This window comes from Podarcis vaucheri, assembly GCF_965113315.1.
Source record: "Podarcis vaucheri genome assembly, chromosome: 3".
Taxonomy (NCBI): domain Eukaryota; kingdom Metazoa; phylum Chordata; class Lepidosauria; order Squamata; family Lacertidae; genus Podarcis; species Podarcis vaucheri.
Window position 1 is genome coordinate 33,141,869 of NC_138761.1, and position 27,977 is coordinate 33,169,845.

Sequence of the window (27,977 nt, forward strand, 5' to 3'; positions counted from 1 at the left end):
ACCTTTGCTTTCACATTTTCACTCATGACAATGAATGTTTCACTGCTCAATAGCAGATGCAGCAAACGACTGCCTCCCTCACAAATTTGGAGATGAAGAACTGAGTAGCAGTTGGGTAGCAATCCTCCGTTCCACAACACAATGGCTTCATTTAAGATGAGAGTCACAGTCCTAGACTTAGCTCAGCATGACAGCATGAAGACCAAGTGTCCAAGGCCTTCCAGAAGTAATTGAAGGCAAAACATTTTATTATTGTTAAATTTGTATACTGCCCTTCATCTGTAGATCTCAGGGAGGTTCACAAAATCAAAATACAGTATGAAAACACAAAATACATAATAAAAACAAGAACAAACAAAAAACACCCACAAACCAATAACCACCCACAAACAGATTTAAAAGGGTATATATAGGACGTTAACCAGTCCAAAGTCTGCTTGAAAAGGAATTTTTATCACTGTCCATGTCAAAGGGAAACACTTTTGCACAAACCATGGTGTTCAGTATCCCCACTATATTTATGTTTGTGTGTGCTCGAATGCATACACATGCACACACACACATTTTATTTTTAAAAAGAACTTGTTTTGGTATAGCTCCAGACCAGCAAGACAGACAGACATTTATTTAATTTGTACACCACCATTCATCCAGAGATCACAGGGTGGTTCACAACATAAAAATATGACATGAGAACACAGAATACACAAGACAAAAACAAACCAATACCCCCTTCCCAAAAACACATTTAAAAGGCTATAGAAAGTTATAGAATGTTTAATTAGCCAAAAGCCTGGTTATAGAAAAATGTTTTTGCTTGGTGACTAAAGATATGTAATGAAGTTGCCAGGCAAACATCCCTGGGGAGAGCATTGCTTCATGCTAACCAGTTTAGAACAAACTATGGTATAAGTTGATAAACCATTGGTCTAATCATGTTTACAGTGCTTGTCTGCTTTTTCTGCCTCCCCATCTCTACAATGAAGCAGTTTTTGGAAGTAGAAAAATTGCCTCAACTGCAATTTGTCAATTCAACATTATGCCAAACCAACCATGTTTTTCAAATCCACTTCAACACATGGCTTTCAATTCCAGTTTGCAACTATAGTTCTTCAATTCAGACATTATATTAAACCACAGCTAAAATAAGGTAAGTCAGAGGTACCCATGTTTGACTTTATGTCTGAGCTTCTTCCAAAGTCCACAATTTTTTGACTGGAATTTGTAACCAAGCCAGAAACTGTTGCCAGATTGTTGGCCCTATACCAACAGCAGCTGCAAAGAAGACCTCTACACCCCTCTTTCCTGCTTGAAAACATCGAGCCAAGCTTGACCTGGGCTACTGCTCTGCATGTGTCTTGTATCTCTGCACAGCAGCAAAAGCATCCCTCTCTTTCTTGCTCCAGAAAATGGAATCAGTGGGGCTCTGGAAACTTTGCCATGCAGTTGCCAAACACCCAAACATGGACACAGGAAGGAAGCAAGATGACCAGAAACCTAGCAGACAATCCCCACCCACCTCTCTATCTGCCGCGCTTCAAGTATGTGAAGAAGTCTTGCTCATCATGTTCACCCAACGACAATTCACTATGGTGAATAAAACTGCCAGGGCCTGTTTCATTGGACATTCATTACATCTGAATCAATGTTTGCCTAGCGCTGCAACCCAGATTTGATCCTGGGGTTCATTTATCAAGGTGTGGTTGGAATGTATGACTGAACACAGACAATGTCAAGGTGACACTGAAGTTTTACCAGTACAGTTGAATTTGAACTTTTATGGCCATGCACTCCTGAAAAATCATAGATAATTCACTGATGAGAGCATATGCTTACATACAAGTCATACCTCGGGTTAAAGACGCTTCGGGTTAAATCTTTTCAGGTTGCATCCCGCGGCAACCCGGAAATAATGGAACGGGGTTACTTTTGGGTTTTGCTGCTCGCGCAGATGCTCAAAATGACTTCATGCACATGCGGAGAAGTGGCGAATCATGACCCATGCATGCGTGCAGACACGGGTTGCGTTCCTCTCAGGTTGCGAACGGGGCTCTGGAACGGATCCCGTTCGCAACCAGAGGTACCACTGTATTTATTTATTTATTTATTTATTTTACATATGGCACATGTAAAACCCCAATTCAGTATGTCACATCGACTTAAAAGGGCATCAGACAGCTGAGCAGTAAAAAACATCAGCATCAAACATTGTGGATCCAACATCATCATTGTGGACTCAACAAATGGACTAAAGCACTTCCTAGGAAGGTATCATTAGTCTGTATCTCTGTCCCCTGCATGTCACATTTCTGAAAAAAATCAACAGGCACACTTCCCTCAGAGGCTAACAGGGGGAAAGGGCCACAGTTCAGTGGTGGAGCAACTGCTTTGCATGTAGAATGTGTCACATTCAATTTCTAGCCTATCCAGGCAGGACTGACCGAGAGCCCAGATGGAAAAACTCTAGAGAATCACTGCCAATCAATATACAGAATCCTGAGCTAGATGGTCTGATTCAGTATGAGGTAGCTTCCTAAATGTCTATAATCGTATGAAAGAAAATCCTAAAGCGGGAAACGATGACTGAAAATAGCAGGGCCATTCAAGTCAAACATTTAGCCCACTATAGAACCAAAAGGAAATGCCACTAGGATCTGCACTGGATTCAAACATGTTCAACTATTCATCCTAATAATTAATATGGGGGGAAACAAGACAACACCCTTGTACTCTCAACCACTGTGAGGTAAACCTATTTTCCCCAGGAACAAGCAACACTGACATTTCCCCAAGTTGTATTACAATTTGATTTTTCAGTTTATGGTATGACTATATGGTCATGCCAATAATATGTTCAACACACTTTGAGTTTATATTGTTTGTACTGTTGCAACCCTCTGGTAAGGTCTTCTCTCCTTTTATCAGACATTGCATTAAAGCTTGGTAAAAATGTATAAACATAGACACAAGTTATAAATTACATTTCTAAAATAACATGAAGCACCTTGGTGTCCCAAACAGAGTATCAGATTGTTCTAAAGTAACTGAAAATACTTTCTTTGGAAAAAACACAGGCAGTTTGTTTTCTTGTAATGTGCTGAATTTACTGCTTTTGATACTACCAATGATTTCATATTTACATATTAGCAAAAACTTATTTTTACTTTCAGCTGAAATTTCACATTATGGATGTGCACATCTGAAAGGAAATGGATATCTAAATAAATGATCTCAAAAATTCTGCATGACCTTTAGAAAATCCTCTCTCCCCATTACCCCTCCCCACAGTGAAATGTAGGAAAACTTGAAGTTACCAATCTATAAAAACACCACAGTGAAACATTACACCAAAAACACCTTCCTTTGTTTTACAGAAGTGACCTGGTTCACACATTACACTAAATCATTGGTTCCCAAAGTGGTTGGTACCACCCCTTGGGAAGCAGTGGGATTGCCTAGGACAGTGGTTTTCAACCAGTGTGCCATGGCACCCTGGGGTGCCTTGAATGATGTTCAGGGGTGCCGTGGGCAACACTAGCCTCTGTCCCTCTTTCTTTCCTTACCTCCCTCTCTGATGCCCTCTTGTGTCTCTACCTCCCAAAGGCTTGTGCAGCTGTTTCTTGCAGCAGCCCTGGCTACAGGCTCCCCAGGCTAATGGTGCCTCTGGGGCTGGCCAGGGGGTGCTTTCCAGGTCCCTGTGGGGCAGTGTGAGGAGGCACCTCTCCTTGGGGCGAGGGGGGCAGCTCAGAGACCAAGGGCGGCAGCAGTGGCTGCCTGGAGGACTTCCAAGGAGAGAGAAGAAACTGACGGAACACTACACAAGGGAGGCTATTTGATAAGGGGCGAGGGGCTGCCGGCTCTGCAGGCAAGGGGTGACATAACTGGGCTCCTGAGCCCCACAGGGGTGCCACAGAAAGAATGTAGTTAGTCAAGGGAGCTGTGGACTCAAAAAGCTGGACCCCCCTCTGACCCTGGGGGGTGCTAAGAGGCAAAGGGGCAGCAGGGAGGTGCTGGATACATAAATGACTTTAAGACTTTGAAAAGCTGGCATCCCTGGATGATGTTCACCAATTTTGATGAATTAAGCTAAATAGTTTTAATTGGATTTTTAATAAATGTGTAATTAATTGCTACTGTTTTGAATTCTTTTTGTGTCATTCTCTTCCTTAGTGGGTGGTGCAAACCACTATTCTGTATAATGCTTTTTATAGGGTTGAGTAGGGGGTGCTGCCCTAGAATTTGCTCTTGGGGTTCCCCTAACCCTCTGAAATAGAATTGTGGGTGGTGTGAAGGGGGAGGGGGAGGATACGTTATCCTCAAAGTCATTCCACATGTACAATGATTTAGCTGACTATAACCCAAAGGCTTAATATGAACAAGCAGTGTGCTGATTAAATTGTGTCATTCTTCATTCTTTCTCCCATTTCTTTTCATGCTGTTGGGAACAAACCATAGTCTGGCTTGTTGAGTTATCTGAACCCAAGCTTGCAGTTTGTTGCCACCAAACAAACCATAAGTGGTAAGTCAAGAACAAACCTTGGCTTCTGCCTTATGGTTATTTGGAAATAAACAAATCACAAGTCCAGGTCCAGATGACACAATAAGCCATACCAGGTACAAGAGTGGGGGAGGAGTGAAGCAGCAACTTTGACACTGCTTATCCATGATCAGAAAGCAAATAACAAACCTAGGCTTCAGACTGTGGTTTCTTTGGAGTAAAACCAGAATGTAGCTCATTTGCTTATCTGCAGGTTGTGGCTAAGTGTGGCATCTGATTGAAACCACTAGTGAGGAAAGAAGGGGGGGGGGAGAAATGTTTCAGAAACCATACTCAAACTCAAGCTTTGGTTTTATCATATTTCAAATGACAAAGTAAGAAATATCCCTGGACATGTTATATAATATGATACATATCTCTTCAAGATGGCCCATTATTGGTTCATTCAAGCGACACCACTTAATGAACCTGAGTCCAAAGGAAGCAATACATATGCTCTGTACCCAGATATAATGAAAAATTCTACATTGCTTTTTTATTGCTGAAATGCTTCTCTTTTGTATAGCCTCTGTATTGCCTAGATCAATATTATAACCAAGTTTTCATACATGTTATTAGTTGCATAAATGCACTAAAACATCTAAATTACTTACTATTTCAACATGTGCAAAAGCTCACAATGGTCTACAGCACTTGATCGCTCAGATAACGAAAGCTAAAAAAAAACAGCTATTCATATAGACTGCTTTACAAATACTTCAGATTTGACTCAAACATGTTATCCCACCACTCTGCAGTACTTGTTCATACTCAGAGACCTTATTACTGAAAGATATTGAGTATTACCAACATTAGACATAACCATTTTCAAAGGCACCAACAGTAATTGTTGCAAAGGAACTGAATTTAAAACACCAATGGCATATTTCCTGCTTGGCAGGGGGTTGGACTCGATGGCCCTTGTGGTCTCTTCCAACTCTATGATTCTATGATATCTAACTCCTCAACTGCGTATATTCATGCCTGTGGTCAAAACCACTAAAAATATTCAATGTTTCACCATACTAGAAGATGAATAATCTCCCCAACACTTCACACAATACAACATTTACCAAGATGGCAAAGTGGAGGGAGGTCACCCACCTGACTGGCCTACTTGTCTAAGTGCCCACAGCAATGCATCTCCTTGACTTCGTTTCATTTTTTCAGAATCCTAAGCAACCAAGAGGAGAGGAGAGAAAGACTATACACTCTTTTCTTGTACTGTCTTCACAATCCTTCCAGAGTAGACCAATGACACTGAGAATCAGGAGTCCTCCTGCCCCAATTCCCATGGTGACTTGCAGTTCTAAACCAGAGCAAAACCAAATTTGCTACATTACATATCTGTACTGAATAGAAATAGTGATTTCACTACTTCCAGGGAAAACACTCAGTCCATACTTCTGCGAATTCGTGACACTGGCTTAATAGGACCATGCCACAGAAGATGTTCCTGTAAATGCTAACAGAATAAATGAGGTTTTAAAACAGCTATTCTTGTTTTGTTTCATACATATTAACTTGCCATTATATAATTATATTAACTTACATTTAAAATATTGCATTGCTATTATATTAAATTACATTTCAAAGCCATTATTTGTACATGAATATAGTTATAGCAGCACCTATTGTTTCAAACTGGTATTATCAACCCATTATGAACAATAGGCCACAAAACTTGAATACCACTTAAAGATACAGCAGGGACATAAAGTCACTACTAAACAGTTATGTTCTGGCTAGGATAAATTCTATGCTCATAATAATAAATTAGCCAATAGATCACGGAATACTTTTTTAAAGTACCGTATGTGTTTTAAATAGTAACAAACTTGTTTGCTCCCCCTTCATGTACTTGCTTAGTTAAAACCTTTCGTGTGCATTTAGGATACTTGATACTTGCAATAAAAATCCAAAGAACGTACGTTCTAGTCTTTAAAAAGTATTGAAAATATTAAAGTTTAAGAAAACTAATTGTGCAAGTTATGTTGGAAGAAGTTTGTACGGTAAAATGACTGACTGATAAATCAAGGGCAGCCAATTTAGCGTACTAATGTCCTCACTTCTGAAAAAATGTTTGCCAGGAATACAGCTTACTTCAACTAGCTGACATACGTTTAAATACACAGTAGCCCATCAACACCAACACTAGAACACATATCAATACATCTTTTTGCCATGTGTTCAACACATTACAGACATACCCTACAATTAATGGGAGGCACTTTTAAAAGGGTTTTAGTGTGTCCACAAAAGAACTCACAACCATCCTTAAAAAAAAACCAATCTCTGTAGTATCTGGGCATTCTAAGACACAATCAAATGCAAACAAAAGTTGTAGAAATTCTGATATTTGAACTTAGAACATCAAATATAAGAACATTATAATTTCTAATCTGTTTCTAATATACTAATACACACCACTGGAAAAGTAAATGGGAAGATTTCAGAAACGCTAATATGTAATCCATACTATACTGAACTAAAGGTAAACAAATACATAGGGCACTCAGCTCTAATTCAGTTAGAACACACAATATATGGCATTTTCTGGTTGTGCGTTGTATAAATATAGCTGGTTTCCTCAATATATTCACAGAGGATTTGTAAAATACATTTATACCTCGCTCACACACTAGGAGGACACCCAACAATGAAATGAATGAACAAAACCACAGATTTATAAACGGACCAAGTGAGAGCCATGAGAAGTACTAAACAGTACTAAACATGGGTGCAGGCTGCCAAGACTGCACAGCTTATGTACGTTCTCTGCTAAACTTTTTTTCAGAAGAAAGTACTTAAAATTCCTGGTGAAGTCAAGTTACTTGACATTTTGTCTCACTAAAAGAAGTGGTCGGCCATATCATGTGAATCTTATTGTATTACATTCTAAAGGGCTTGGCAACTGTTGGTCATTAATCTTTAACACAAAGGAAATTCAAATACAGTGACAAGCATTTTTTTTTTTGGGGGGGGGAGTAATTTAGTCCCAATCTCAATAGTTTAAACTACAAGGATAGGGTCCCCCTGGAGCCTGGTCAACAGCCTAGCAAGTCCCCTGTTCAAAGTCTTGCGTCAAAGTGGTGAAAGAATATAAAATACAGAAATTAAAAACCGTTTAGGCATGGGAGTGGGGGAGGGGAGATACCCACTTCACTACTGACAATATGTGAAGAAACCCCTTTTAAAGCAAAAACAGAAAACCCACCCAAACACATATTCGTCATTGCTAGTGTTGTGTATGTGATTTTCTCCTATTTATCGATTACACAAAGAAAAACCCAGCAGGGGCTGCTGCAATGCAACATACGCCGATTTCAGATTGGAGGGGGGGAGATTCTTTTTCACTTCTACGCCTTGAATTCTGTAGCTGGGGCGAACGGATAGGTGATTCTATGCCTTGCTTTTAACCGCGAATAAAGGGCACCGAAAATAGCCCGTCCTCTTCCCTCCAGCTCCAGTTGCCCCTCCCAAAGAAAATAAAGGTGGTTTTTCAACCCTCCAAACGAACCAGTGTCACCTTTCCCCCTTCCTTTCTGTACACCCCCCACACCCCAAAAGCTCTTCCACAACCCTTGCTTGCAACAAAAGCTCTGCACGCCAGACGAGCCATTATTATCCCTATGGTCACACCATCAGCACAATCCCTTTTCTTTTTCTCCTGCCGGCAAACACGCACACGCAAACTTCCCCCCATTCTAGAGAAAAGAACAATGCGGGGGGGGGGGGAAGAGAGAGAGAGATAGGGAGAAGGACATGCAACTACAACACCGCGGGAAATCAATGCAAAATTTGGAAGGGGGGGGGAGAGGGGAAAAACATGGGGGTGAGAGAAGAAACCTCCCCCCCCCACACACAACCCTGCTTTTTCGCCGCAGCTCCTTCCCTCCAAAGCGGCCGACACTTCCCATATCCCGCCCGCGGCTTCCCTACTAAGACGACCCCCCCCAGTCATGCCCACCCCGTCGGGGTTTCCCCCTCGAGCCCTCAGTCGCTCCACTCGGGAGGGGGCCCTTCCTCAACCCACCCGCGCAAGGCTTCCCCGTTCTCGGCTGCAACCTCTTCCCCCTCCTCCTCCTCCACCACCCCAAACCGTCGCAACAACAACAAAAAAAGCCCTCCATGGACACGGACCCACAAGGCCCCCCTCTCGGCATAATGGTTCCCCTCCTTGCAGAGGAGGAAAGAGCAAAAAGGCTCCCCCCAAACACACACACACACACAAATGCATGCATGCACACGCACACACACTTCACCTCATGTTGCTGCCCAAGGGCCGGGGGGGGCGTCTTCCCCCCCGCTCCTCGCTCTTCTCTCCTCAGGAGCCGGCTGGGTCGTTCTCAATAGGCGACGAGTGCGGAGGGAGGGAGGGGAGGAGGAAGAGGAGCAGCAGCGGGGAGGGGGGGTCCCCCCGCAGGCGCCAGCCAGTCCCTGCCTTGGCAACCCTGAGACTGGCTCGCCTTGCCTTGCCTGCGCCCTCCGGCTCGGCTGCTTTGGCCCAACCCGACCACAGCGGGGAGTCCAAGGAGGGAGGGAAGAAAGGGAGGGGGGAGGGAGGAATGGCGCACGCGGGGGGGGGGAGGAGGGGAGAACAAGAGAAGGTGGGAGCGTCGGGAACGCGGGGGGCAGCGCGCGAGCGGCTCGCTCGAGACGCCGGCTTGCATAGGGGGGGCGGGGACGCAGGGGGGACGCCAAGGGGGCGGAGCAGAGCAAGCCCCGCCTCCTTGGCTGCTCTGCATTCCCTGTGCATTCCATGCGGGTTCTGGCGCGGGGGGGGGGAGGTTGGTGGAAGCGCCGTAGAGAGATGTGGGAGCAACCAACTGCGGAGGAGGAGGAGGAGGAGGAGGAAGCCACTGCGGTGAGCTCATACGCTTTGGCGACCCCTGCTGACCGCCCGGGTGGTTCCCTTGCGCACCTTGGGCGCGTGTGCCGGTGTGGCGCGCAGCTGAAACCCCCCCCCCCGCCGCCATCGCAGACGACGGTGGTGGTGGTGCACTTCCCGAGCCTACGACCGAAAAGGCTGGAATCTGCAGTCTCCAGAAGACTGCCCTCTCTGGAACGAGCCGTTTGCAGATCGTCACAAGGGACTATGGGCACGGAATGGCTAATTTTCCACTGCTGGTTTCTCCTCCAGGCTTCCCGTGCTTAAAGCATACGGTATTTCGATGTTCTGCTCCGCACAGCATCCTGCATTTGTTAGCGGCTGCGTGCCGTGTAGGTTACTAAGGACACGTGCGTTGCATATATTACCGTTCAAGCCGCTGGTTACTGTTCAGTCCTTTCTACCGCGAGACCTGCCTTGAATTCTTTATTGCTCAACGCCCCGGTTGCTTCTCTGCTTTGCCTGGTTCCCATGCGCCTTGTTATTCAATCCACATTTACCTAAAGTTTCTGGACTTTAGTCTCGGCGTGGTCCTCCTGTATTCAGCGTGCAGATTGCCACCAGTGCGCACCACTTTCCAGTTAACGCGTCCCAATTGGGAATATGACTCCTGTTTCAATTCCAATCTTGGTTTCTCTTCCATGGTTCAGGAAGAAGAGCATATTAAATCCGTGGAAGAAATCCCACTGCTGTACCCAAGTTTAGCTGCACCTATGCTATGCATAACACCAGTACTCAGCATATTCGCCTGGAAATGAACCTCGTTTGTTTCCATTGTTCTATCCTGGAAGTGCACTTAAGGTCACATTTTGAAATGCACACTTGAGAGTAGGTCCCATTGAACTCAGAAGGGCCTTATTTCCAAGTAAGTATAATTGGATTGGGCTGTATGTCTGGTTGTATCCAAATATTCTGGCTTCCTGCTCAGTCCCATGCATGCCTCTTCAGAAATAACTCAAACGAAATTCAGTAGGACTTACAATCAAATATTTCCGGGGAAGTAGCCTTGTCCATCTGTTTCAGCAAAAAGCAACAAATAGTCTCGTGGCGCCATAAAGACTAAGAGACTTTATCATGACATAAGCTTTCGTTGACTTGAGCTCACTTCATCAGATGCATAAATCATTAGTCATCAGATAAATATGCACACATATGGATTTGAAGGGGTGGGTGTAAGGTTGGAATTAAATGACCATGCAAAGGGTATACAGGCTGTGACAACCTGATGAAGTGGGATTCTAGTCCATTACGGCTTAAGGCATGATCAAAATACTTTGTTCATTTCCCCAAGTAAGTGTGTGTATAAGGTTAGGTATGAGGTTGTCTTGTTTGAGGACTGGCATAAGTTCTAAATGTAACAGACTATTGTGGTTAGGTCAAAGGCTTGACGAAAGTCTAATTTTAGGCCATGAATAAATGATATGTACTGCCTTTCTGTTCCTTCAGCTTCTCAAATTAATCATCGAAGCTGAACCCCATCACAATGACATTTGCCTTGTTTTCTGCATTGTTAGCTTATATTGCTTTTTATTTTTGTTTTTTTAAAAAATAATGACATGTTTATTCTCCATGGATAAGAATTTGCTGGCTACTTCCTTGTTATTTCTAGCTGAGTTATTTCTCCAATTTAGATATGATTAGCCTTCTGTAGAAATGCTGAAATAAAAGGAAAATAACGCATCGTAAGAACAAGGTTGAAGAAGTGCTAATGTTGCATTTAAGAGTAACCGCTCCAAGGTTTATCCTGGAAAGGAAAAATACTCCCCCCATCTTTGGGCACAGTTTATTGACCATTCATCCTGACTTGTTTTGAGGGAGATTAGACAACATTGGCTCTTCAATTCGCATTCAGTCTTACTTGTTTGCAGGGAGATTAGACGATGTTGCATCAAAGCAAGGGTCATCCCACACCTTCCCAGTGCATTTTCCTGACTCTTTCCTTATCACAAAGAATCCAGTCTTTTGGGGAAGTGGGTTTGTTGCACAAAATGTCCCAATCAACTATAATTGCACAAGTGGAATTTGCCAGTGTGTGATTGAATTGATCTTGAAAATAGAAAAAACCTGGAAGCACCCACTGTGTGTAAACATACCCGTGAGATGGGAGTGGGGAACCCTTTTCAGCCTGAGGGCCACATTGTCTTCTGAGCAATGTTCCAGGGGCTACATGTCGATGATTGTGGGTGGCAAAGGCTAAAGTGGACAGAGCAAAATATGCACACTCACACATCCCTCTCTACCCTCCATCAAACAGATTGTTTATGTACATTTCTCACCTAGGTATCCGCAGTGATGCATTTATTCATTCATTCATTCATTAACTTCCTTTGAGTGTATTTATGCCCAAGGCAGTTTATACTATAAAACAGAGCAAACAATGTCAGTGCTGATTCCATAACATTTCAGTTAAAACAATACAGTCAAACCTCGGATGTCGAACGTAATCCATTCTAGAAGACCATTCGACTTCCGAAATGTTCGACAACCGTAGCAGTTATTTCCAGGTTTTCAGCATTCAGGAACCAAAATGTTTGAAAATGGAGCTGTTCGACAACCGATGTTTGATTGTAATATAAAACAACTAAGTTCAAGTGTGTGGCAGATAAAATACCAATAATATGGCAGACAGATCCAGCCTTGCTTCCTGAAATATATGCACCTTTAAAAGGCAGTGAAAAACTTGGCAAAGGTGCCAAATTAATCTCTCAAGAAGGAGAGTTCCACTGCACAGTCACAAAGGAGAGAGAGTGATATGGCACTAATATATTGCTTGCAACAATATATTCTGCAACAACAGAATGCTGAACTATTTAAGCCTTCAGTCTGATCCAACAGGGCTCTTGTGTTGTCTCCCGTGTTTCCACCACCCAACATGTAGGGGAACCTCCTCAGACAATGTTTGGCTTATACAGGAAGAGAAAGTCCTTCAGATATCCTGTACCTGAGGCAGCAACCCTATTCAGGGAATGGCCTTCTCACTGAAACAGAGCACCTCTGGTTTGTCCAGATTGGTAACTGTCAGTTTATTGAACTGAATCCAGTCCTAGATGCTGCTCTAGGGTTTCCAGGTAAGAGTGTGAATAAATATTGTCTCTTGTTGCGAGATAATAAAGTCGTTAGAGCAAGCAATTTCTCTCCTTCCTTTCTCTTCCACACAACTGATTGTATTATAGTTGATTCGTGTGACACTTGATGCATGACCAGATGTTGATGAAATCAATCCTTATCCAACTTCACGGCAAAGCAGTTGTTTGTATCATCAAGAATGCAGGCTGCTCCTCAGCATGCAGTGAAAATTGTGCTTTATTATTATTATTGCTCGCTTTATCATACCCCTGCTATCTAAGCTGAACAAATGAAAGTATTAAAGGATTCACTTCCCCATATCAGGAGCTTAAATAAGAATTAACTAAACAATTGAACAGTTATGAGCCAAAGGGAGACACCCTCCACAGGTGATGGAAATGCCCCAAAGTAAATTAATCCTCCTAAATGATCAAAAGCAGTACTATAAATAACACAGTTTGTTATGGTTACAGGTAGGTAGCCGTGTTGGTCTGCCGTAGTCGAAACAAAAAAAATAAATCCTTCCAGTAGCACCTTAGAGACCAACTAAATTTGTTATTGGTATGAGCTTTCATGTGCATGCACACTTCTTTGAAAGCTCATACCAATAACAAACTTAGTTGGTCTCTAAGGTGCTACTGGAAGGAATTTTTAAATTTTGTTTCGGCAGTTTGTTATAATTATCCTTTGGATCCCATACTTTTAAAATTAAATTAAGTTTAATAGAGTTGATGTTAAACATTTTTGTTCTGGACAATAAAAAAAGAATGGTTAATGAACTTACAGGGCATTGCAATTACAGATGGCTAATAACAGTTATATCAGGGCCCTTCCAGACCGATATTTTATTATGGATGTATTCTTCAGCATATTCTTGACACTATGATAGTGCACTAATGATGGGTTTATTCAGCTTTTGTTTGTTATGTGATGCTTCCCCAGTGCTACGCATCATTGCTGTCTGGAATGGGTATAGCTCAGTAGCAGCAGCAACAACAACAACAACAAGAACAAGAACAGCTTCCAACAGGACACTGAAAACAGAATAAAACTTCAAACATTAAAAACTTCCCTAAAGAGGGCTGCCTTCAGATGTCTTCTGAAAGTCAGATAGTTGTTTATTTCCTTGACATCTGATGGGAGGGCATTCTACAGGGCGGGCGCCGCTACCGAGAAGGCCCTCTGCCTGGTTCCCTGTAACTTCGCTTGTCACAGTGAGAGAACCGCCAGAAGGCCCTCAGCGCTAGACCTCAGTGTCCGGGGTGAACGATGGGGGTGGAGACGCTCCTTCAGGTATACTGGACCGAGGCCGTTTAGGGCTTTAAAGATCAGCACCAACACTTTGAATTGTGCTCAGAAACATACTGGGAGCCAATGTAGGTCTTTCAGAACCAGTGTTATATGGTCTCGGTGGCCACTCCCAGTCACCAGTCTAGCTGCCGCATTCTGGATTAATTGCAGTTTCCGGGTCATCTTCAAAGGTAGCCCCATGTAGAGTGCATTGTAGTAGTCCAAGTAGGAGATAACTAGAGCATGCACCACTCTGGCGAGACAGTTTGCAGGCAGGTAGGGTCTCAGTCTGCGTACCAGATGGAGCTGGTAGACAGCTGCCCTGGACACAGAATTGACCTGCGCCTCAATGGACAGCTGTCAATCCAAAATTTATCCCAGGCTACACACCTGGTCCTTCAGGGGCACAGTTACCCCATTCAGGACCAGGGAGTCCTCCACACCTGTCCCCCAAAAACAGTTCTTCTGTCTTGTCAGGATTCAACCTCAGTTAGCCACCATCCATCCTCCAGCCGCCTCCAGACACTCACACAGGACCTTCACCACCTTCACTGGTTCTGATTGAAAAGAGAGGTAGAGCTGGGTGTCATCTGTATACTGATGAACACCCAGCCCAAACCCCCTGATGATCTCTCCCAGCAGCTTCATATAGATGTTAAAAAGCATGGGGGAGAGGACGGAAGCCTGAGGCACCCCACAAGTGAGAGCCCAGGGTCCGAACATTCATGCCCCCCCACTTTCTGAACATGGCCCAGGAGGAAGGAGTGGAACCACTGTATAACAGTGCCCCCAGCTCCCAGCCCCTCTCTAGACCGTGGGTAGGCAAACTAAGGCCCTGGGGCTGCATCCGGCGAAATTGCCTTCTAAATCTGGCCTGCAGACGGTCCAGGAATCAGCATGTTTTTACATGACTAGAACGTGCCCTTTTATTTAAAATGTATCTCTGGGTTATTTGTGGGGCCTTCCTGGTATTTTTAAATGAGTAGGATGTGTGCTTTTATTTAAAATGCATCTCTGGGTTATTTGTGGGGCATAGGAATTCGTTCATTTTCTTTTTCAAAATATAGTCCGGCCCCCCTCAAGGTCTGAGGGACACTGGACCGGCCCCCTGCAAGTTTGCTGACCCCTGCTCCAGACGGCCCAGAAGGATGTTGTGGTTGATGGTATCAAAGGCCACTGAGGGATCCAGCAAAAGCTGAACAAAAATAAACCAGAACCTTTATGGTATAAAAAGTTATGGGATTTCACCAGGAAGTTAAGGGATATGTACTGCTTGGAAGCAAAGCTGTTTGACCACCCCAAAACCTTTGTAGGGAATGTACAAACTGAAAAATGGGATCATGTGTGACTGCTCTTATACAGTGCTGTAGCTACAGAAGGGCTAGCCAGTTTTTTTTACTCTGGGTGAAGCCTCCAGAGGGGTGCCATTGAGGTTCCCAATGTGTGTGTGTGCGCGCGCAGATGTGTGTGCGGGGGTGCCAAACTGGGTCTTTGACCTGGGTGAAATAAAGTCTAATTTTGCCACTGCCTCATAGCATCCTAAGTACAAATCATCATCAGTGTGCAGCAACAAAGATATCTGGAGGACCCCTCAAAGAAAGGACTCCAGACAACAGATATAGCTGGGACAAAATGTCTTCCCTTTGTAAATTCTGCAAATAAATTCTATTGAGAGGGGTTCTGTGTAGACAGGATGCGAACGTTCTTGAACTACTCTAATATATGACTATTCCATATTATTCCTGGGTTATTTATTTTCTTGTTGCAATTGGTAATGAACAATAAGATAGCATAAACTTATTGGGCTGGATACAGACTGACAGTGCACTCCTATACATGTTGACTAAGTACTACTGAGCTAGGTGAGGGACACACCTCAGGGCAAGTGTTTCTTAGGCTGAAATCCTAAATTAGGCAGCAACCCTAATCCCACTTATCAATGGGTATTAGCTTCTGAGAATATGTGTTTAGGATTGCACAGTTGGTCATTCCCCCCCCCCCTATTTTTTTTGTCCCATTGAAATCACTGGGACAATTCATTTTTTTTTTAATAATATTTTTTATTAGTTTTACAAAAGTTTTTATAACAGACAAACACAAAAAAGAAAACAAACAAACAAACAAATATAATTTCATAATGTCATTTCATAAACTTCTTTCCTCGGACTTCCCCATACCTCCCCTTTCTGCATCCTCATGTCCAAATTTTATAGCAACTTATAAATGTTTTTTCCAACTCTAATTCATCATAGTCCTTTCTTATTCTAATCTTATATTACTGCAACCCTTTCTCTCTATAGAATCTCGACATTCTAAACTTCATCAAGTTTATAGTAGTCCTTAAGATAAATCTTGAATTTCTTCCAATCTTCTTCCGCAGTCTCCTTTCCCTGGTCTCGAATTCTGCTCGTCATTTCCGCCAATGTCATATAGTCAATCACTTTCATCTGCCATTCTTCCACGGTGGGTAGATCTTGTGTCTTCCAATACTTTGCGATCAGTATTCTTGCTGCTGTTGTTGCGTACATAAAGAAAGTTCTATCCTTTTTTTGCACCAATTGGCCGACAATGCCCAAGAGAAAGGCCTCTGGTTTCTTAAGAAAGGTATATTTAAATACCTTTTTCATTTCATTATATATCATCTCCCAGAAGACCTTAATCTTCGGGCATGTCCACCAAAGGTGATAAAAAGTACCTTCAGTTTCCTTACATTTCCAGCATTTATTGTCAGGCAAATGGTAAATTTTTGCTAGCTTAACTGGGGTCATGTACCACCTGTATACCATTTTCATCACATTTTCCTTTAAGGCACTACATGCCGTAAATTTAATTCCGGTGTTCCACAACCTTTCCCAGTCAGCAGACATAATATTATGACCAATGTCCTGTGCCCACTTAATCATAGCTGATTTAACTATTTCATCTTGTGTGTTCCATTTCAACAGCAAGTTATACATTCTTGACAAATTCTTAGTATTGGGTTCTAGCAGTTCTGTCTCGAGTTTTGATTTTTCCACCTGGAAGCCAATTTTCCTGTCTTGTTTAAAAACCTCCGTTATTTGATAATAGTGGAGCCAATCTTGTACTTTGGGTTTTAGTTTTTCATGGCTCTTTAATTTCAGTTTCTCTCCATCCTGTTCTAAAATCTCACAATACTTTGGCCATCCGACCTCCATATTAACTTTCTTATGGGCCTTCGCCTCTAAGGGTGACAACCATCTAGGGGTTTTGTTTTCCAACAGGTCTTTATATCTCATCCAAACATTGTACAGCGCTTTCCTTACAATGTGATTTTTAAAAGCACTATGCACTTTGATTTTGTCATACCATAAATATGCATGCCAACCGAATGCGTTATTGAAACCTTCTAAGTCCAAGATATCTGTATTCTCGAGGAGCATCCACTCTTTCAGCCAGCAGAATGCTGCTGCCTCATAGTACAATTTTAAGTCCGGCAGGGCAAATCCCCCTCTTTCTCTTGCATCTGTTAATATTTTATATTTTATTCTGGGCTTTTTGCCCTGCCAGACAAATTTCGCAATATCTTTCTGCCACCTCTTGAAACAGTCCATCTTGTCAATAATCTGCAAAGTTTGAAACAAAAATAACATTCTAGGCAATACATTCATCTTAATTACTGCAATTCGGCCTAACATTGATAATCTCAAATTTGACCATATTTCTAAGTCTTTTTTAATTTCTAACCAACATTTTTCATAATTGTCCTTATATAAATTCAAATTTTTAGATGTTAAATTAACCCCTAGGTATTTCACCTTCTTAACCACCATCAAACCCGTCTCTTCTTGAAACTTATTCTTCTCCATATCTGTCAGGTTCTTCCCTAAGACTTTAGTTTTTTGTTTATTCAATTTAAATCCAGCTACCTGGCCAAATTGTTGAATTATCTCCAACACCTTTTTCGTGCTAGTGTATGGCTCTTGTAAAGTCAGAACTAAGTCATCTGCGAAAGCCCTTAACTTGTAATGTTTTGCTCCGACCTGTACACCTTTAACTTGCTGGTCCTCTCTAATCATGTTCAGCAACACCTCCAGGACCGAAATAAAAAGCAATGGGGAAATTGGGCACCCCTGTCGTGTTCCTTTTTCTATCTTAAGTTCCTCAGTTATTACATTGTTTACAATCAACTTAGCTTTTTGTTCGGAATATATTGCACCCATACCATTCTCAAAACCTTGTCCTACCCCCATCCCATGAAGGTTCTTTTTCATAAAACTCCAAGAAATGTTGTCAAAGGCTTTCTCCGCATCCACAAATATCAAAACTGCTTTAGTATTTATGTTCACCTCTAACTTTTCCAAAATGTCTATTATATTCCTAACATTGTCTGAGAGGTGTCTCTTTGGGAGAAAGCCTGCTTGGTCTCTATGAATCTTTTCCATCAATACTCTTTTGAATCTTTTTGCTAAAATGTCTGCAAAAATTTTGTAATCCACATTGAGTAACGAGATTGGGCGGTAGTTCTTCAATTGAGTCTTTTCAGTCTCTGTCTTTGGTATGAGTGAAATATATGCTTCTTTCCACGATTCAGGTGCCTTTTTTCCCTCTAAGATCTCATTACAGACATCCTTTAACGGTTGTATCAACCATTCCTTTAACGATTTGTAATATCTGGAAGTCAGTCCATCTGGCCCTGGAGATTTGCCCAATTGCATGTCCTGAATGGCACCCTCAATCTCTTGTTCTGTTATTCTCTGGTTTAGATCCACCTTACTTTGAGGAGAGATTTTTTGTAATCCATGTTTATTAAGGAATTTATCTATGTCTTCTTCATTTTGTAATCCTTGGGAATAAAGTTTTTTGAAATAACTCACAAAACAGTTTCTTATCTCATTTGGTTTAGATATGGTCCTTCCATCCACTTCCAAACTTGAAACTGTATTTAATTTCTGTCTTTTCTTGAGTTGCCATGCCAAGAGTTTGCCACACTTGTCTGCCGACTCAAATGTCTTTTGTCTCATTTGCTTTATTTTCCACTCTATCTCTTGGTTCATCAATTCCATATATTGTGTTTGATACAATTTAATCTCCCTCAAAATCTCCTGGGACTTTGGTTTTGACCTTAATTTTTTCTCTCCTTCTTTTATCTTTTCCAAAATTTTTTCTCTTTTCTCGTTCTGCTTTCTCTTCTTTATTGAGTTTTGTTGAATCAAAAACCGAAATCACTGGGACAATTCAGTCATAAAGTTCAACTAACATATAGCACAAACTTATGCATGCTACTCAGAATTAAGTCCCAAAGAGTTCATTGCAGCCTGATTCTGGATCAAACGCTTTATCTTCTTAAAATATTTAGATCACTATCCATACTCTCTCACCCACAATATTATAAATAAAGTTATACTAGAACCAGGAAGGAAGAATAAGGCTCAGTTCACAAGCAGAGGCAACACTTATATGGGACTTCTCTGGGGGCTCTTTGGATAAAAGGAGGGGGTTCCTTTCCACCAACTTGAAGGATAGGGGGAGTCTCCACCCCCATCGTTCACTGAGGTCCAGCTCCAAGGGCCTTCTGGGAGTTCCCTCACCTGCAAGAAGTGAGGTTACAGGAAACCAAGCAAAGGACCTTCTCGGTAGTGGTGTTCGCCATTTCGAACGCCCTCCCATCAGATGTCAAGGAAATAAACAACTATCTGACTTTTAGAAGACGTCTGAAAGCAGCCCTGTTTGGAAAATTTTAATGTCTAATGTTTTACAATTTTTTATGTGCTATAAGCCGCCCAGAGTGGCTGGGGAAACCCAGGCAGATGGGCGGGATATTATTATTATTATTATTATTATTATTATTATTATTATTATTAGTGGGGCAAGGGTAGACTGGTTTACTGTTACCCAGAGAGGGGAAAGGAGCAGGAGGCAAACCTTTTAAGGAGTTATTTGTGGAAGACAGCAAGCTACAGTAGTATCTGTACTGCATCTATGCCACGCCTTCCAAAAACCCCACTGTACTATTTGGGAACAGCGAAATCTACAGGTTTAGAGGAAAAGCATAGTTTAGAACCTAGAAATATTGGAAGCTGCCTTATACTGATTCAGATCATTGGTCAATCTAGCTTGATATTGTCTACGCTGACTGGCAGTAACTCTCCAGAATTTCAGGGAAGGCTCACAGCCACCTCTCGCAGTGTTTCCCAACCTTGGGCCTCCAGCTGTTTTTGAACTACAATTCCCATCATCCCTGACCACTGGTCTTGCTAGCTAGGGATGATGGGAGTTGTAGTCCAAAAACAGCTGGAGGCCCAAGGTTGGGAAACTGAACTAGAGATACCAGAGATTGAATGTGGGACTTTCCATATACATACAGAGCAGATACCACCACTGACCCATGGACCTTCCCCTACAAAATGAATAAGCCTTACTCATATGCAATGTTCTGTGTTTATTTCAGCCAGATTCATTTGTGCATACTCATTGTCCACCCCCAAAAACAGCACTTTAAAGGTGGAAGAAGAGTAATATGCCTGAAGGATAAAGGACCCGAGTGACTCAGAGGGATTTGGATCAAATCCCTTGGTTGCACTGAGGCATGAATCATATGCTCCCTCTGTGTCCATAAAGAGCTGATAGTATGTTCCAAAACTCTATATGTGATTATCTTTATACTGATGATGCAAAACTGAGTCTCCAGCAGCTACTTTAAGATAAACAGAAATATATTATGTTCTATATACTGATAAGCCTCCATTTGGTATGCTGGGGGTGGGGGCGGACATGGAAAAAAGTCAAAACATGAAACTAAAGAGTTACACCGGTGACCATTTCCCACCTACCCCCAAGCCATAAATACCACTGTAGGGAGACCACTGTAAAAACATAAGCAGGCTGCCATCATTATAAATATTTCTTGATATGGCAAAGCCTTCCTGTTGGTGTGCAAGGAGGAAAGGTGTATAATATTTGCATAGATCATCAGGGCGGTTGGGCTGGCTGTTCATCAGTATGCAGATGACACCCAGCTCTACCTCTCTTTCATATCAGAACCAGTGAAGGCGGTGAATGTCCTGTGTGAGTGCCAGGAGGCGGGTGGAGGATGGATGGCGGCTAACAGATTAAGGTTGAATCCTGACAAGACCGAAGTACGGTTTCTGGGGGATGGGGCGGGCGGGTGTAGGGGACTCCCTGGTCCTGAATGGGGTAACTGTGCCCCTGAAGGACCAGGTGCATGGCCTGGGAGTCATTTTGGACTCACAGCTGTCCATGGAGATGAAGGTTAATTCTGTGTCCAGGGCAGCTGTCTACCAGCTCCATATGGTACGCAGACTGAGACCCTACCTGCCCGCAATCTGTCTCGCCAGAGTGGTGCACACTCTAGTTATCTCCCGCTTGGATTACTGCAATGTGCTCTATGTGGGGCTACCTTTGAAGGTGACCCGGAAACTGCAATTAATCCAGAATGCGGCAGCTAGACTGGTGACTGGGAGTGGCCGCCGGGACCATATAACACTGGTCCTGAGAGATCTGCATTGGCTCCTCCTAGTACATTTCAGAGCACAATTCAAAGTGTTGGTGCTGACCTTTAAAGCCCTAAACGGCCTCGGTCCTATATACCTGAAGGAGCGTTTCCACCCCCATCGTTCACCCCGGACACTGAGGTCCAGCGCCGAGGACCTTTTGGCAGTTCCCTCATTGTGAGAAGTGAGGTTACAGGGAACCAGACAGAGGGCCTTCTCGGTAGTGGCGCCCACCCTGTGGAACGCCCTCCCATCAGATGTCAAGGAAATAAGCAGCTATCCTCTTTTAAAAAGACATCTGAAGGCAGCCCTGTTTACGGAAGTTTTTAATATTTAATGCTGTATTGTTTTCAACACTCGATTGGGAGCTGCCTAGAGTGGCTGGGGAAACTCAGCCAGATGGGCGGGGTATAAATAATAAATTACCGGTACTATTATTATTACTATATTATGTTGTAATTCTTTGGTTTGTAAGTTCCAGGGTCTTTACTTTCAGATGAGTGTGATGTATCAGGGTTTAACAAATCGTATCACTTTTCAGGGCTCTGCTGCTTTTCAGCTGATTATTCTACCTTGATGGCTTTGTCAAATCTCCTCTACTTACCCTGACTTTGCTGTGGATTGCTATATTTCCCCATATAAATATAAAATGTGCCCCATGTATTCATAGCTCCAGACGTTATTTTTATGTAGTAGGCAGGCTCACTCTGCACAATCTGCTATTTCTCTAATATTCCTTTGGAAGATCCAGCTTTTTATTGCCACTTTAAGTATGCCATTCATGGCTGCCAGATTGTCACTACAGTGGTGCCTCGCAAGACGAAATTAATCCGTTTCGCGAGTCTCTTCGTCTTGCGGTTTTTTCGTCTTGCGAAGCACGGCTATTAGCGGCTTAGCAGCTATTAACGGTTTAGCGGCTTTAAGAAAAAGGAAACAAACTCGCAAGAACTCGCAAGACGTTTCGTCTTGCGAAGCAAGCCCATAGGGAAATTCGTTTTGCGAAGCGACTCAAAAAACGGAAAACCCTTTTGTCTAGCGAGTTTTTTGTCTTGCGAGGCATTCGTCTTGCAGGGCACCACTGTACTACTGACACTGGTGAGTGCTTGGTTAAAATGCACCACTGTTGCATACCTCCCCTGCCAACATTTCTCCAATGAAAATAGGGGTGTCCATAAAATAATAAGAATAATAAGAGTACAGTGGTGCCTTGCAAGACGAAATTAATTCGTTCCGCGAGTTTTTTCGTCTAGCGCGGTGTCGGAAAAGTTTTGGAAAAGCTTCAAAAATCGCCAAAAACCTCAAAAAAGGCTACCACACCGCGTTCTATGAGTTGCTCGTCGAAGTCAAGTCGCAACTGTATTAACGGTGTTAAGAAAAAGGAAACAAACTTGCAAAAAACGCAAGACGTTTTCGTCTTGCGAAGCAAGCCCATAGGGAAATTCGTCTTGCGAAGCAGCTCAAAAACCGCAAAACCCTTTCGTCTAGCGAGTTTTTCGTCTTGCGAGGCATTCGTCTTGCGGGGCACCACTGTAATGATAATAATTTTATTACTTATACCCCGCCTATCTGACTGGGTTGTCCCAGCCGCTCTGAGTGGCTTCCAACATATATAAAAACATAATAAAACATTAAAGATTAAAATACTTCCCTATACAGAGCTGCCTTCAAATATCTTCTAAAGGTTGTATAGTTACTTATCTCCTTGACTCCATACCCCCCAACATTTCTCCAATGTTGAGAGCCAGTGTGGTGTAGTGGTTAAGAGTGGTAGACTCGTAATCTGGTGAACCGGGTTCGATTCCCAGCTCCTCCATATGCAGCCGCTGGGTGACCTTGGGCTAGTCACACTTCTCTGAAGTCTCTTAGCCCCACTCACCTCACAGAGTGTTTGTTGTGGGGGAGGAAGGGAAAAGAAGATTGTTAGCCACTTTGAGACTCCTTAGGGTAGTGATAAAGCGGGATATCAAATCCAAACTCTTCTTCTTCTTCAATGAAAATAGGAACTAAGGGAAAGTGGGACATTCCAGGATCAAATCAGAAACCGGGACAGTTGCTCCTTGTGGCCTTGAAATTTTGACTTTCCAAAACAAGGACTTCTAAAGTTGGAGCTGATCTATTTGGTAGAACATTGAATTGCCATTAGTTCCTTTTCACGTCAACCAGAAGATTCATGAAACAGAGATTGAAATCCGGGTATCCTGATGTCAAAGTTCCATTGGGACCACACCAGCACAACTATACACATAGAGAGTTTCTCTCATGGACTTATTTCAGGAATATTTGGATTGCTTGGCTTTGAGATACTGAGTTGCGCATGCCATTATTATTTTGGCATGGTATATTTGTTTAAGATTACATGTAACAGAAGGTGTTGAAATGCTGTACATTATTGATAATGAGTTTTTGTAAACCACAGAATTGTTTAGCTTGTGATTTATCTCTCTGTATTCCTTGAGAGTGATATTGGACTCCAAGTCTCATCAACCTCATCCACCATGGTCAGTGGTCAGGGATGATGGGAGTTGCAGTCCCAAACTTCTGAAAGGCATCAAGCTAGAGAAGGCTGGTCTACATTGATTGCCAGAAAGTCTCCAGGGTTTCAGATGGTATTTTCTTGACCTGGAAATACCAGGGTCTGAACATGAGACCATCTGCATGGAAAGCATGTGCTCTACTACTGAGCTATGCCCCACTCCTGACTTGACTGAAACACCGAGCACATACAAAAGGAATTAAAGAAATGTTTTAAAATAACTAATGCTTCAAAAATATATGTACAGGGTATGATTCACTTAAAGCGTTCCACCAGTTGGGAGCCCTGCTCAAGGACTTTTGATTGTGCAGTAAGGTTCCTATCTCCCCATCTCACGGCCCCCAAAATAGGTTCAGGTGGGTCAGGAGAACCCCTAGAACTGGGGGGGGGGGGAGAGAGAGAGAGAGAGAGAGAGAGAGAAATCTCTCTGTCTGACAGGCCAAAATGCTTGGTGTGGCAGAATGATCACCTTCATGCAACATTGAATTTCTCCCCTGATGTTTTCAAGCAAACATCTAGAAGGGTAGAATCATTCATGCCCTCTGACATCCATGTTTTCCCTCCAAAACAAACACAGTTGAAAATGTTTATTGATAGAAAACATGGGTTCAACAGGGCTTTCTTGTTGTATCTCCTGGGTTGAGGATCTCCCTTCCAAGAGAGTTTAATTGCTCTCCTAATTGATTATATTTAGGTGGGCAAATTTTTTCTTCCACCAGGCTTCTGATTGAATTTCTCCCTGCTTGTGGATTTGTTTTGGTTCTCTTCCTAATGCTTTCTGTTTTTATAACCTTTTAAAATGGAATTTGTAATGTTGTAAACTAGCACCTGGGTGTCGTCTTTGAGGGCTAAGGGGCATTCAATCAATCAATCAATCAATCAATCAATCAATGGATATCATTGATATTGCAAACACCCACAATCATGTCAAGGCATTCTGGGATTATTGCTCTCTGCTACTGATATCTGACTCAGCTGTCCTTCTCTGAACAAGGTCCTTAGTAACATGTCCTGAACTGCCTTGACCAATGGTGACAATCCTAAAAATAACTCCTGTTGTGTCATTACATTGCAGTTCATGTGCAACACTGTCTGTACTTTGACAATGATGGTGTTCATTCTCTTAAAATATCTTCCAGGCATTCCATTCTTATGGACATCTTGTTGACGTCAATGGATTTTTAAAGTATAAGACTAAAAACACAAACACACATGAAAACTCCAAGGCCCATTGAGCTTTTTATACTTCTGAACAAAGTACTTTTACACTTTGTGCTGCACAGAATTATGCCAGCATTTACATCAAAAATTATGAGCAACAAATGACTTTTAACCCTCAGTTCTGCTCATTTACATTGCATAGATCTTATTTATAAAAATAGGATTGTGCTGTAAGACTAAGGAATCTTACAGAATAACTCTAGACTTGAGACCTGTCAGTTGAGGAGCTTCAGGATTTGGCAAAAGCCCCAAGACATCAGTGGAGTGTTAAGTCTCACCGCTGCTTTGAAAAATATGTTCCTTATCCTATGGAGTGAACTACTGATCAATATGGGCCTACAGTTACCTTTGTTCCATGTCCTGCCCCATGCCCTTAGCTCCTTGGTAACGGAATCATTTCATACCATGGATGGGTCTGCTTGACCATCGGTCCCAGACACTGAGCTATGTGTGCTCTCTGCAAGTGACCTGCCAAGGTAGCTATGGGCGTGCTGTGTTGCATGGATTCTCCTTCCTCCTCTTTCTGTAGTGTGCTCAAAAAAATAATGGCAGGGGGTTGCATAAGGGGATTCAAATTCATGCCTATTGTTTTGCCTGGAGACTTCCAATAAGTGGCCTCACTGCTGGCTGTGCCACTGGGCCTGATGGACTGTGGGTGCTGTGATTGTGGGGGTGGTGATGCAGTGGGAGTTAGTTTATTGGTTCCCTCCATGTATGGGAAGCATATGGGCACTGTCACCAGCACAGTCTCTGATTGGTTGCCAGGGATGTAGGCATGTCTGTCATTTTTACTCTTTTTGTTCTGTTGTGCATTTCCTCCTTCCATTCTTGGGCCAATCACATATAGGATGCAGCAGCTACTCTACAAGTATCTCCCCTACCTCCACCCAGGTGTAATTAAGAGTACAGGATTGCTCTGAGCCTTAGGACAGATTTGTGTATGCACTATCATGACACAAGCTTACTTGTTTTATATGTTAAAAAGTAAAAAGTACACGTGCAACGCACCTAATTCTAGTAACACATCACTAAAAGCCTCATGCAAAGATGCTCTTCCTCATTCAAATTCTTTAATTTTGTGCTTATCCAAAGGTTTGCAGCCACAGTTACCTTTCAGGAAAGGCATTCAGGCTATGCATCCACAAATCAGAGTATTTTCTTGACTTCAAAGACTTTGCTCCAGGAAAACTAGTTGACAGCCTCGGAACTTACTTTGCATATGGTTATGTATAGGAGGCATATTGTATTTCAGTTTGACATATTATTTTCACTTACAGAATACATACATTCCTAATAAGGCATAGTCAAGTTAGGAATGTGATCGGCTACCGTTACAGTGCCATGGTCCTGTTTCTCACTCAGTATATTTCTTCAGTCTCTTGTCTTTTTCCTGGAGGGCCATGCCAGCTTTCTGACTGCAGATGAAACCTGTCTCAGACACTGGGCTTTTCTTTGAAGATGTGGCTTATGTAATGTGGAAAAAATGCAACCAAGATGTTTCAAACACAAATGTAACCGAAGCATTCCAATCGCAGAGGGAAATGTTGCAAAATGTTGCCTTACTGAGTTTTCTTTTAATATAAAAAAGATTGAACACAATTTAGACAAGCATCTATCTTTTTTGTTTGTTTTCAGGCAGCTACTGGAAACTTACTTTTAAAGAGGGTTTTCCCTGACCATTTTATCTTGTTTACTATACATAACTTATGCAACTTTGTGTTCTTAGGATCTGTTGTTTAGATCTGGGTTGTTGTTGTTTTTTTTTTTTTTTACTTTCCTGTTGTATACTGCTTTGGAAACAATGGTTTGAAGTGGCATATAAATCCCAGTCGCCCATCCCAGCATAATGGAGGTAGTCTAGGTGCAGCTCACCTGTGGTCTCAGTGGTGGTCTTGATTCTAGTTCAAGTACCAATGCACCACACTGGTTTTCAGCCGAGCGATCCAGTTTCTAGCGCACCCAAATAGTCCTGCTTTCCAGCCTTAATTCCCCTTTGAACTCACATCCAGCCGACTAGTGTCTCTGTCCCTGATCCCATGTTATTTTCTTTTAATATGCAGACCTGCTCCAAGCAACGGAACTTCAATCGGATATCACAGCTGCACCATTCCTGCTTCTAAAAGCTTGGGCTAGGCTCCAACAAAGACAGCCTGGCAGCAGAGACTTGGAGCGACTTGCTGACTATACAGCAATATGGGACATGGTCTACTCTATTATAATCGGGAGTTACTGCCAACAGCAGGTGTGGTGGCAGGACCCCCCCTCCTGTGAAAAGTTGTCCATGAGTCTCTGGCACTGTCTACCAGATCCATGAGCAGGTTCCCCTGGTAACCTAGGTGTTGGCTCCAGCTTTCTGTATTCTCTCTGCTCTGTAACACAGACAAATATAACATTTCCCGACAGCATGGCTGTAATAGAAAGAGGAAAGAAGAAAAAGTTAACTAGCTCTTTATGGGGCAGCAAGTAGGAGCCATGCATAGACGATGTTCTCCAGAAAGGAACCCTTGTTTCAGAACATCAGTAATGGAGAGTGGCCCTAAATTAAGGAGAATAAATCTGTTCGTGTGCATTTATGAACCTATTTATAGCAAAGGGTTTGTCTTTGCCCCTCCACCAATGAAGGAGTATATTCTATGCTCCAAATTATCATTTGTAATCCAAGACCTTTCTATAACTATCACATGCAGCATACATGGAAAACACTAGCTCATGTATTTGTTCACCCTCTTGTTTTTCATTAGCTTCATCTTGCCAGATATAACGCATTACAGACTTCTCACACAGTTGGTTTGGTTTTTTAAAATTTGCTATGGTTTCCATCAGCATCTTAATTTAGGTCTATGATATCATTGACCTCATCCTTTCACTTTGCAGATCAGAGTCCTTGTTTCGCATCCTGCCTCTTAATGGGACTATTTACCACCAGTCTGTATATACATGCATTAAGGGATGCAATTTCATCACTTA

At 42.6% G+C, this 27,977-nt stretch overlaps 1 protein-coding gene and 1 long non-coding RNA gene across 6 annotated transcripts in view; one reads left to right on the plus strand and one right to left on the minus strand.

Annotated features, from left to right (window-relative positions):
- ENAH (ENAH actin regulator) overlaps positions 1 to 27,977 on the minus strand; it is a 143,518-nt gene that overhangs the window by 62,229 nt on the left and 53,312 nt on the right. The window contains exon 1 of one of the 5 annotated variants that reach the window (XM_082217489.1): positions 8,803 to 9,092. The exons of the other annotated variants lie outside the window; for them this stretch is intronic. Within the exon in view, the coding sequence (XP_082073615.1) occupies positions 8,803 to 8,807 (5 nt within the window). The 5' untranslated portion in view covers positions 8,808 to 9,092. Of the gene's footprint in view, positions 1 to 8,802; positions 9,093 to 27,977 lie in introns of those variants that run through there. 5 annotated transcript variants of the gene reach the window in all.
- On the plus strand, positions 9,254 to 27,793 carry LOC309529775. Its single transcript, XR_014218443.1, has 3 exons — positions 9,254 to 10,293; positions 12,264 to 12,496; positions 27,071 to 27,793. It is a non-coding gene; the product is annotated as an uncharacterized lncRNA (long non-coding RNA).